General features: G+C 40.0%; 2 protein-coding genes and 2 long non-coding RNA genes across 4 annotated transcripts; 3 read left to right on the top strand and 1 right to left on the bottom strand.

Moving 5' to 3' along the window:
• The first annotated feature begins 5,226 nt into the window (after nucleotides 1-5,226).
• On the top strand, nucleotides 5,227-8,047 carry LOC124337427. The gene is made up of 4 exons (XR_006917354.1): nucleotides 5,227-5,984; nucleotides 6,188-6,276; nucleotides 6,382-6,473; nucleotides 7,960-8,047. It is a non-coding gene; the product is annotated as an uncharacterized LOC124337427 (long non-coding RNA).
• Nucleotides 7,401-8,737, bottom strand: LOC124337120 (thioredoxin domain-containing protein 15-like). Its single transcript, XM_046791179.1, has 5 exons — nucleotides 8,547-8,737; nucleotides 8,216-8,481; nucleotides 7,951-8,153; nucleotides 7,759-7,889; nucleotides 7,401-7,693 (listed from the first exon to the last, which is right to left on the bottom strand). The coding sequence occupies exons 1-5, from the start codon at nucleotides 8,602-8,604 to the stop codon at nucleotides 7,470-7,472; spliced, it is 882 nt and encodes a 293-aa protein (XP_046647135.1). The 5' UTR covers nucleotides 8,605-8,737; the 3' UTR covers nucleotides 7,401-7,469.
• Nucleotides 8,738-8,757: 20 nt separating this feature from the next.
• Nucleotides 8,758-10,941, top strand: LOC124337033 (dipeptidyl peptidase 1-like). The gene is made up of 8 exons (XM_046791047.1): nucleotides 8,758-8,985; nucleotides 9,194-9,351; nucleotides 9,420-9,563; nucleotides 9,624-9,716; nucleotides 9,788-9,954; nucleotides 10,019-10,484; nucleotides 10,562-10,688; nucleotides 10,746-10,941. Exons 1-8 carry the CDS (start codon nucleotides 8,802-8,804, stop codon nucleotides 10,799-10,801), a joined length of 1,395 nt encoding a protein of 464 aa, XP_046647003.1. The 5' UTR covers nucleotides 8,758-8,801; the 3' UTR covers nucleotides 10,802-10,941.
• A 168-nt stretch (nucleotides 10,942-11,109) lies between these two features.
• LOC124337352 lies at nucleotides 11,110-11,441 on the top strand. The gene is made up of 2 exons (XR_006917245.1): nucleotides 11,110-11,297; nucleotides 11,389-11,441. It is a non-coding gene; the product is annotated as an uncharacterized LOC124337352 (long non-coding RNA).
• Nucleotides 11,442-11,456: the final 15 nt, after the last annotated feature.

The raw sequence follows: 11,456 nt of genomic DNA, 5'->3' as shown, positions 1-11,456 counted from the left end.
ACAGCACAGTATCTTTGATGGTAAAGCGACTCGTGCACTCGTAGGGATCGTTAGATAAAGTACCCAAGTATAACAAGGCGATTCGAATGAGAACGACTTCACTTTTATTCTCTTGACCTTCTTTGTGAAGTAGTAACTTGATTACAGCATCCCCTCCGATTTTCTCGTTTACCTTCTCCAAAAACGTATCTAATTTTCGGCAAACTTGAGCTCTAGGACAATCCTTTCCAGAAAATTCCTTGGTATTGGCGAGCTCTTCTATGCATCTGTTCCAAATGCTACAAACTCTCTCATCGACGTGACGTAAGGTCGTGAGAACGTTAACCATTTCCGATCGTTGATCATCGTTGCCATGATTTAGAAAGAAATTTAAAGCGTTCCAACGAATCTCTGAATCGCATACCCAAAACCAATGAAGCTCTTCGGAGAAAAAGATTTCTTTGATCCGCTGAGTTGCGTGGCGCTTCAAAAAGTTTGCGATTTCTATCTGGCTGATTTCTGGAAGTAAGGCACACACCGTTTGGATGAAATCGTCTCCTCTTTGCTGTGCAGCTCGAATGATGATGGCACCGTGCCCTCGTATGTCGTCGATCAAGAGCAGCTTTCGTACGACGTCTTCAAATCCCACCGGAAGTTTCGATGCTCGTGTTAGGATTTTAAGAACATCTTCGTTGCTCAAATGGTCGAACAGATATTCCCAGTAGGAGACTCTAGATGTTATGATATCAACCAACCGTAACAATTGGTCATCCGTCGCGTGATCCACGAAGAAAGAAATCAAATCCGTGATTTTGGTTTGGTATGGTAGCATTTCTCTAGAATATCGATCGAACAAGTCTAGGATGATGTAGGGTGCCTTTTCATAAAAGTCGCTGATGACCGTGTCACGATTTTCTGGCAACAAATAGTGACTACACATTTTGCTGACGAAATTTTCTTGGCCGTGTGTCAGTGCGGTGTGATAAAGGACAATGACGTTATCCTCTTGGTGTTTTAGGAGATTTATGACGCTTTCTTGATCCAATCGACTGGTCACCAATTCCAAGAACCGGTAGCAATTCGCACTCCAGTTCCGATCAATATAGCCTTCTGTTCTCGCGATTTCAGCAGCCCAGATAGAGCAGCCAACTCCTTCAAATTCTATTTTGTAATCTTGGGACGTTATGAGTCTTATGAACTTGACCAACTGTTGTTGATTGAAGTAGTCTAAAACGTGTTTCAAGAGCAAACTGAAACCCTCTTCGTAATGCTTCGCCATTTGCGTAGGCGAGTCTGTGCTGCCGAGGAGAATTTCACGAAACCAATCCGCCCCGTCTTCCTCTTCCGTGACTTTCATCTGGACAACTTCGTGTAAGATGTCGCGGTCGAATGACTCTATCAACGGACCTTGCATTACATCAAACAGCCATGTCAAAATATGGCGCAGTGTTTCTTTTCCGCTGTTGCTCTGTCGGTCAAAGTGTCGCCGTACAACTCGTACTATCAGAGTCCACATGTCGGCCGATTGCGTTGTCGCAATTCTCAGGGCGTTCTCAATTAATTCCGTGAGCTGCGTCCAGTCTTGATTAGTCGATAAGATTCGCAACATATTTTCGCAAACATCTTCGTTTCCAACAGTGGCAGCCGCAAGCAACTGCCATTTCGTTTCTGAAATGGCGTGTTTGTCACCTTTCAACGCAGATTCACGCAATTCAGAAATTCGGTCCTTTTCAAAAATGCAGGGCCTGTAAAACCGTTGATAAAGATTCGGATTTGACGTCAGCACGGCTCTCGACATTTTTTCCAGCATTTTGTCTTGTTGGAGATCTTTTAAAATGGTTAAGATCTTTTCGATGCTCCCGTTCACCCAGTTCTCATTTCTACCAGCCATCGCCTTGCCACCATAATCCAAGTTTTCCTCGAAATAATTAACAGACGATGGGGTGGTGTATCTATTCGTAATCACCAGTTTTATGAATCGGCGCAATTCTTCGTCGTAGTATGGGTCAAAGATGAAATGTCCCTTGGGTTCGAGAAGGTAAAATGAGAGAAATTCTAGATTGAGCAAATTGGCCAAATTCTTTTGGTGCTTTTCCATAAAGTCGAGTAAGAAAGCTAAATAGGTTTTCCGGGCTTTTGGCGGGAAATTGGAATAACATTCTGCCCTCGCAAAAGGGAAATGTTCCACCATTAAATTTAGTAATACGTTCACGGTTTTTAGCTCGGCGTCGCTGAAAAAGTTGACGATGCGTTGATGAATCTCGACACTGCGGCTGAAAAATAAGTGGGAAACCCCAATGTCTATGGCTTTGGTGACCATCTCTTGCACGGAATGTCTGTCGTAGATTGCTCCCAGGCAATCGAGCATGAAATCAAATATGCCCACATTTCCTTCTTGGATGGTTTTGAGAAATGCTTCGGCACCACTGCCACTTGACAAGAAATCGGACATACTGAATGAGAAATGATGAGCGAATCTTTGCAGTTGGTTGGGCTGCGATTCGTTGATACTTGTGGGTATAGTGTCGCGCCATATTTGATTGGTAATGGCCATGTCCTTTAACATGGAATCGAGAAATATTCGGACACCCTCGTAAGCGTTCTCAACAAAGATGTGACGAATCACGAAATCCCGAAGAGGTCCGTCAGAATCTCGAATTTGATCCTTGTGTTTGTTGTCGTCTGACAGAATTCCTTTATAAAGAAATTCGGCCACTAAATACTCGGCGAATGTTCGATGAAGAAACTGCAGCTTTCGAGTGTTTTGCGTGTCAACTGACGTTAACCCGAACTGGAGGGCGTATCGTCTCATTTTCTCTTCTTTCCTGTCTTCATCACTTTGACGGTCAGACAGTTGCTGAGGCGGCCACAAAAGGTTGGCGTACTTCTCCTCGAAAATGGTGTCGATGGCCAACTTGAAGTGATACGAGTCAATCGTTTGGAGAAATTCGTCCAAAGCCCATTTGACCATCAAATCGAAATCCGTTGAGCCGGTAGCTTTCTTGTTTTGGAAGATATCGCGCTTCTTCTGGAACAACATGTGGTAAAGTTGGGCTACGTTGTAATTGGAACCGATTTCTGGAGCCGAATGGCTTTCAATTTTTGGCTGGAAACATTCCGCTAAAATTCGACATTGCAATGGGATCCCGATAAAAGATCTCTCTTTGTCTTTCAGAGCCTCTGTCACCCGGTCGATTAAATCATTGGCGAACTTTCGGGCAATCTCTTCTTTACTGAGGGTCATATTATTTTGCCAGTATTTCATTAGGTATTCGACTTGATGCACTTTTCCTAAATTTTCCAGGCTAAAGGCAAACTGGAATAGTTCGTCTTGAAGGCTCTTCGCCAAATGTGGTCTAGTAGTGATCAGCAATCGGTCCAATTTGGTTTTCCCGTTACTTATGGCCTTTATTAGACGAATGATGGTATCTTTGCACTGGTCGTTGATCTCGTCGAAACCGTCCAACATGAGTACGACTCCACCGGTGTTGATTAATCGATTTCTTAGCAGCGATCGTGCGAACGCTCCGTCACCAGTAACACCGGGGAAATTGACGAGGAAGTCGACAGCATCGCTTGCGGTCTTGATTGCCAGTTTGGACAAATATTTCGAATGTTTGATCAAATTAATCGTGATGACCCACACGTTTGAATTTGCCGTTTTCACGTGTTCGTAGTGTCGCGACAACGCGGTAGATTTTCCTGATCCCGCCACTCCAGTTATTATGAAACATGATTTCAATTCGCTTCCTGTTGCCAATTTGATCTCTGGAATTGAACCGCAGGTCATTGGTGTCTCGGAATCAGGTATTGTGTCTGGAGATTCCTTTTTCTTTAATAATAATTTCTCCATCTTTGTCCATATGTTCGACGTTTTGTCTGTGTCATCGATCAACCACTTGATGCGATTTGTCCTAGGATTGAATTTACAGCTCTTATCAAGCTTATCCCTTGTGTAGCCAAGTTCCTTGGTAAGCTCATGCAGAAAATCTTCATCAAATGTAATGGGAGGTGGCAGTAGAAATCTTTCGATCCAGAGGGATTTTTCAAATTCATGTGGTTTGAACGAAGGAATATCCACTTTGTTGCGATGGAATAAGATTTCCTCGACTGAAGACGAGTCCAACATCTCGCTCAGTCCGTTTCTTCCGCCAACCAAATCCCCCAAGGTTTTCTCATTCCCTTGGAATGCGACTTGTGTCGAAATAATTTTGTTTATCGTTTCATCGCTCAGCATTTTGCAGTCGAATTCGTCCTTCTGAAACTCGTTAGTCCCGTCTGTTACGCTTTCTTCGCTGCAGATGACAATCATCTTCTTCCGAGGTCGGTCAACAGGCATAAAATCTTCTTCGTATCTTTCGTCTTGCTGGGGAGTCTCCCTGATTACGATAAGGACATGGTGGGATTTGTCTTCTTTCATCGCTCCCTTTACCCAATCTTTCATGTGTTTCTCAGCAAGATGTTGGGATTCCATCAGCAAATATCCGTCGTCTAAATCTTTGAACTCTGGTAGCGTTTCAAGTGCCGAAAGGATTTTGACGGTCGTGCATCTGAAGGATCGCGTACTGATTCGTAAAGTTTTATTGCCGTCTGCCGAGTTCAAAAAATCTTTCAACGCATTGGCTGTTTTTGCAATCGTTTCTACGTCGTATTGGAAGGAATTTAGGAAATCTGACGGCAAATATTTCGAGCGGAAGTCGATGGAAAACGCGGTAGCCCGGAGTGCCACCATTTTCTGTCGAGTTTGTTCAAACAAATTGTTACCGTCAAGCGTTACCATAACAGTGCCTTGTCTCTTTTTCAGCCAGTCCAACATTTTCTCCAACATGAAACTTGATTGGAAGTCAAACCCGCGCAAATTAAAATGCTGGCCCACTTCTTCTGTGAGAATGTTGCCCAGGCGGACTTCGTTTGGCATGTCAACAGCAAACACCAGCTTGTTCAGAAAATCTTCTATTTGCTTGTCAGTTACGATATCGTCGAGATTCGTTACGATATGGTCGAATTCTTCCGATTTTTTGGGGCTGACGCCGAAACCTTTGCTGCAGTTGAATTTCGAGTCTTGTAAGTAACTGTTAAATTTCTTGTCATCTTCCACATTAGGCATACCCGTTATTCTTTTATCTCTCCTCCATAAATCGAAAATGGTTCCACGAAATTTAATTGCATTTTCCGAGAGAGTATCCTTTTTTGTAATGAAATCTTGATGAAATTTCCAGTATTGGTCATCATTGATAAGTACCTTATCAATTACTTTTTCGTCTACCAAAGCGACCTGATACATTTTGAAAATTGCTACGTTATTTGTTATTTTTTTGCCGCTGTGTGCGTACTCGAGTAGCTTCTTTGCCAGTTGATGGACCTCTGAACTTCCAAGGAGTAATTCAGCTAGTTTCTTCGTTTTGTTAAGCTTATAACGAGCTGGTACTTTGTCGAAATTTGGCTCTTGTTTAATTTCCAATAATTTATCGTCCGAGTTAATCAGTGTTAAGTTGAAGTCCTCCGATCCAAGTACATTATCGTCAAAACCAATGTTTGTGCAAATAATGCAATCCTGGACGTTCTGTTCTTCAGATTCATTGGCAATTTCGTTGCGGTAGGAACGGAAATATTTTTGCAAACTAAAATCGCCGTTGGTTTCGTTGAGTAGATCACTGGCTTTGATTCTTATTTGATCGTCGTGCTTGTGTTTGGCTTGTAAGTATCGATAGCGATATTCACCTCGAAGAGCGTCTTGATAATGGAAAACGAGATCATCGAATTTGCCGCCCTGTCCGGGCATTTCTGTGCTCAATTGGAATTTGTACTTCGAGGTGATCCCTCTAACTAAAAATAACATCAGCAACTTGAGTTGAAAGATATCACCGTGCATTGAGCCTCTTATGCCAGTTCCTGATGGGTTTTCGGATATAGCTGGGAGTGTTGCATCATTTGCGGAGCTGTTGCTCGGAATTTGACGTGGTTTCTTTCTAGCAGTTGGTGCTTCATTCGCAGCTTCAGCCGAGGTTGCGACTCTTTTTTCCATTGTATTAATTTGTTTCCAAATGCTATACCTGTAACTTTTTATTCATATAAATAGATCAATGTATTTTATTTACTATAAATGTATTTTATATTGGCTATAAGTCTTAAAACCTTTACTATTTTAACTTTGTCAGTCCATTATGTTGAGTTAATATTTTTTAAATATCTGAAATTTTTTCAACAGACGATGGAGAATGCGAAGAGACTGGAGTTTTTTAAAATATCTAAATTCAACGTGATAAGATTTCATATCTGATTTCAGCGACATGATAAGTAATAATAACTAGATCTTGATAATGAATACGGATTTATAGTTTATAAAACGGTTTTAAATATTTTTTAAAATGTATGTTCGCTGTTCATTCACGATCATTCAAGGATTACCGACGACAAAGGCAGGGTAAAAGAGAATGCAGCGTTTGTCTGGTCCATATTGGCATATCGTTGCGGTTTTCTCAGTTTCATTACCGGTACCATCTTTATATATGCTTATTGTTTACGTATTGACACACAATCTACAGCAAACTAATTATCTTACCTGAAATTTAGTATGTTTATTTCAATTGCATGGGGAGAAATAGCTCTATTGCGGTAAACGGTTTTTCCAGTCGATTGACATTTTATACTACAACGTCCGAATTCTATTGAAGCGAATGTTAACTGAACAGAACTTATAAGAAAAACTACCGCTCCCTATGGTCGCAAAAGGACTTATCTAATCATCTAATGGCCACAATCTGTCCAACACTTATTTCTCATTTGAAAGATAAGCAGCACAAGTTTGACGGCTGAAAATTTTTTTAATCTAAACTTTTGTTAAAATTTATGACTGAGAAGTATTATTTCGAAAAAAAAATGGCTATTAATTGCGGCTTCCTCAAATTATTCATGTAATCGACCTTGGTTAAATTTAGATAGCCGCTGCTGCGTTTTGCTGTCGGATATATTGCTCTGAACTTGTGCGAAGCAGTGTGTAAAAACTTGGAAAGAATTGGGCTGGTTGGTGAGAAGGTCCACATCAGAGGTAGGCCAAAGCAACACGGTCAAAAGACGTGTTTATCGTTCTCTTGCGGAGAGAGAACTAAAGTCTCCCTCTGGATATTCTCTCTTCTTGTTTCGTAACATTCGATCAGCGTCTATTGAAGATTAGAACGATCATTCTCCCTCTTTTCTTTACATCCCCATTTCTTTATTTTTACACAGCGTACGATCACAGTTTTTTTCGATTCATTGCTGCTTTCTACTTTTTTTTTACTAGTCATAAATAAGTCAAACATCCTTTGACAAACTTGCTTCTTATTCTATCGACAACTTTCTTTGATGAGTCTATACTTAAATCTAAAGTACAATCGCTAAGAACTACGACTTAACAAACCAATAATTGAAAAATAGTGACGGAATTGTTAAAAATGTGTAATTTAATCAAACAAAATACAACACTTAAAGAGACCTTAAATAATATCGGACTAATCGATATGTTGATGTTGTGCTTCTGCCTCTCTCCACGTATTTCGGATATTCTCCATTAGTGTCCAAAAGAGATTCGATCTAGTAAACCAATACACCATCGAAAGCAAAAGTACAATCCAAGCAAGGATTAGCCATTGGTCTGTTTGTTCTAAAACATTAGTTGGTAACGGTCCTTGATAATCAGCTGTTGTGCGATTCAATATTCCAATTGGCTGTATTCCTAAAAAGATTAGAAAATTATGTATACAGATTACTGTTGTGTTAGATCTGGATAACGATTCTTACCTGTATAACGTGTGATAAAGCTGGAAAAGAGATCTACTTTGTATTCTGTTTCATTGTATCTTGCTGCTGCTTTACCATTATGAAACAAGAAAAAACTTGGGATGGCCATTACACCTTGCATAGTGCTCAAGCTAAATAAAGTAGTGAAATATATATTACTAATTTTGTAATAATATGAATTGATTGACTCACCTGTTATAGGTATAGGCATCAATTGCATAAAAAGAAAGCATGGGAAATCCTCGAGGCAGTGCATTCAAGTGGGGAGCAGCCTGTATACTAAATGGACACCATGAAGCGAAGAACACCACTATTTGACATGTTGCTGGTTGAGTTCTTGAAGTGATATTTTGATTTTGTTTCAGTAGAGACAACAAAGTTGTTCCATTGACAATCTAAACAGTTCAATAAATTTCAAATTAAATGAAGTGATACATTCCTAGTAAATGAAAAAAACCTGAAATGTTGAATTTCCTTCAGCTGGTGCGTCATCCAGAAGACAGGTAAATTTTTTTATCAGTGTAGCATTTGAAATTGTGGTGTCATTGGTAATAGAATCATTCCCGGTTGACGTGATTTCGATAGAATTATTAAGTAGCGAAGAATTCAGATAGCTATTACTCAAACTTTCCATAATTGGATCTGAAATATTGTCATCAGAACGAACAGAATCGTCGAGTCCTTCTCCAATTACTTCACACAAGGACCCGAAAACGAATACCTCTATAAATTTGATTGCAAAAATAATTGTAAAAAATGTACACTCTTCATTGAAATATTAAATGTACCTATAATGAAGTGTCCAACTAGTAAAATTTGTAAAGAAATCTTCATTTTTAATAACATAACACCAATAACATTGAATCTTGTTTTCTGAATGTGTAGCAGACGAAACTCAATTGCTTAGCAACCAAGGTTGACGTTTGATTTTCTTTTGTTTTGGTTTTTTAAACCCCTCCTCCTGTTGGTTTGTCGACTTAATACGCCTCTCCTTTTCATTACGAACATTGTAATTTTAGCCTTCGAAGAGTTAACAGCTCAAGATGGCAGGAGTAAGTGAAGTAGCGCTTGTTAAAGCGTTCTTGTTCGTGTCGATTTTCTGTCTTCTTACATCATCAGTTCGTTCTGACACTCCTGCAAACTGCACTTTCGAGGACATCGCTGGAACTTGGGTTTTGTATGAAACACCAAGAAACGGCGACCATTCAATTGACTGTCTAAATAATAGTAAGTAACGAAAATTTTAAAATACGCCCTCTTACTTACGTAATAAAGGTTGTTCAACTCCCCCAAACCTAAAGTGACCTTGGTGTTTGTGCAAAGTTGAAATTTGCTGATTGTCAGTGGAATATTTTTGATTATACACTTGATAATGTTATTTGTGTAATTGTTCTTATAAAGTATTTTACATTTCCATTTCTATTGTGGTTTTCAGAGGAAAATGCTGTCAGTAAGATTCAGTTGCAATTACTCCGACCTAATGTTGCTGTTGACCAATATGGAAACAAAGGTCATTGGACTTTGATCTATAATCAAGGTTTTGAAATTACTGTGAACCAGCGGGTTTACTTTGCTTTCTCCAGCTATGCACAGGTATATTGGTTGTGTTAGTGTTGTCAATGTATATGATGTTCATATGTATTATTTCTTTTCTGTCTTAGAATGGATCTGAAGTTGTTAGTTACTGTGATAAAACTTTGGCTGGATGGTCCCATGATACAATGACTCATAATTGGGCCTGCTTCCAAGGCAAAAACATGGTACAGCAATCACCAAAAATTCACACCGAGAAGCGGCAAAACCTGGTAAGCCAATATAAATCGTTCTATAAGTTACCTGATAAACTAATCATGATGTCAAAACAGAATGGAATCTATGTAAGCAATACCGAGTTAATCAACAGCTTCAACAAGAAGCAGAAATCCTGGACAGCCAAAGCTTACTCATGGATGGAGGGTGTAAGTGATATATGAAACATTAAGGGATGTCAAAAGTTGATCTTATTAATGTTGGCTAATTTTATTGACAGATGAGCCATGAGGACTTGCTGAAGATGCGCGGTGGAATTAAATCCAAGATTCATTCCCGACCACCTGTCTCACCTGCTTCTCCATTTGTTCGCCGCCAAGCTGAATTCCTTCCCGAAGAATGGGACTGGCGCAATGTGAGTGGAGTCAACTACGTTCCCGTCGTTAAGTATGCTTTTCCTTGTTATTTAGAGATATATTATAGTTCTACATAATCGAAACATTTATTGTAGGAATCAAGGTAGCTGTGGCAGTTGTTATGCTTTCTCCTCTATGGGCATGCTCGAGTCACGTCTACGAGTTGCCACTAAGAATCAGGTGCAGGTGAACCTGTCTCCCCAAGATATCGTCAGCTGTTCAGCTTACAGTCAGGGTTGTGAAGGCGGTTTCCCTTACTTGATTGCTGGAAAATATGCTCAAGATCATGGCGTTGTTGCTGAAGAGTGCTATCCTTACACTGGTCGAGATTCTGCTTGCAGTGCCGCTAAAAAATGCCAGCGCAGTTATGTTGCCAAGTATCGTTACGTTGGCGGATACTATGGTGCCTGCAATGAAGAGTTGATGAAGATGTCTCTGGTTGAATCTGGCCCCCTGTCAGTCTCGTTCGAGGTTTATTCTGACTTCATGCACTATGCCGGTGGTGTTTATCATCGCACTGACGGACTCTTCAATAAAATCAACGAATTCAATCCATTTGAGGTAACTGATACTCGCATGCACAATTTGATTACTCAGCACTAATTGTATTTGTATTTCTCCATACATGTTGTATGCAGTTGACTAATCATGCGGTTCTTTTGGTCGGATACGGAACTGACTCACAAACTAAAGAGAAATATTGGATTGTGAAAAACAGCTGGGGTACAAAATGGGGCGAAGATGGGTTTTTCCGCATCCGTCGCGGTACGTTTTCCCACATTTTATTTACTGTTCACAAAATTAATTATGGTTTTAATTTAGGCGTCGACGAATGTGGCATTGAATCGATCGCTGTGGAGGTTACACCAATTCCGTAAAGAAAAAATTTAAATTGCCTTTTTCTTTAAGATATAGATTTACCTTGATCCCTGACTTTTCTTTTCCTACTTAAATCAGTTTATTATGAACTGAATGAAATAGAAAGTCGTGCCATTAAATAAACGAGTTACATCAATGATTTATTGAAGCAGACTGGCTGCATTTGTACGTGTGGTTTGAGGCATTGAAAGGGCGTGTAAACGAGACGGGTGGAAAGAGAAAGAAAAATGAAAGGTGGTACAAAGAGAGGGAGAAACGCACACAATTCTATCATGCGAGAATTGATAGAGCAGACGTGTGTGTACAGATAACATGTGCGCTATGAAATGTGTCACCAGGCAAAGGGCGAACTGGGCCAACCAGATCTGCTATCGCTTTCGTTCCTGCCGTCTCCTGTAACACTCAGGTAACGCAGTCAATCAACAGCATCGGTGGAGTCAAGTCACTTCTGATTGCAGCTTCTCGTCACGAGCAAATTCAGTTTTTAAGCGTCAGGTAAATTATAAGAAATGGAGTAGTTTGGTTAAAAGAAAATTTCTTAAGTTTTCCTTTTAAGAAAGATAATAATTTTTTGTATTTTAATTAGAAAAGGACTGACCTATTGTACTATTTACCAGATTGTGCGCGTGGCTTAGACAGGAAAATAATTGTGGC

The sequence above is a fragment of the Daphnia pulicaria genome, chromosome 4, assembly GCF_021234035.1.
Source record: "Daphnia pulicaria isolate SC F1-1A chromosome 4, SC_F0-13Bv2, whole genome shotgun sequence".
Classification (NCBI taxonomy): domain Eukaryota; kingdom Metazoa; phylum Arthropoda; class Branchiopoda; order Diplostraca; family Daphniidae; genus Daphnia; species Daphnia pulicaria.
This window is presented reverse-complemented; position numbering and strand designations above follow the sequence as displayed.

What these genes read in the sequence shown, in the direction of transcription:
- LOC124337120 (XM_046791179.1), bottom strand. Translation starts at nt 8,604, where the DNA reads ATGTTATTAAAAATGAAGATTTCTTTACAAATTTTACTAGTTGGACAC. An exon ending in GATGCCTATACCTATAACAG is followed by an intron (nt 7,890 to 7,950) that starts GTGAGTCAATCA and finishes TACTTTATTTAG; the next exon opens with CTTGAGCACTATGCAAGGTG. An exon ending in CTTTATCACACGTTATACAG is followed by an intron (nt 7,694 to 7,758) that starts GTAAGAATCGTT and finishes TAATCTTTTTAG; the next exon opens with GAATACAGCCAATTGGAATA.
- LOC124337033 (XM_046791047.1), top strand. Translation starts at nt 8,802, where the DNA reads ATGGCAGGAGTAAGTGAAGTAGCGCTTGTTAAAGCGTTCTTGTTCGTG. An exon ending in CTTTCTCCAGCTATGCACAG is followed by an intron (nt 9,352 to 9,419) that starts GTATATTGGTTG and finishes TTTCTGTCTTAG; the next exon opens with AATGGATCTGAAGTTGTTAG. An exon ending in CTTACTCATGGATGGAGGGT is followed by an intron (nt 9,717 to 9,787) that starts GTAAGTGATATA and finishes TTTTATTGACAG; the next exon opens with ATGAGCCATGAGGACTTGCT.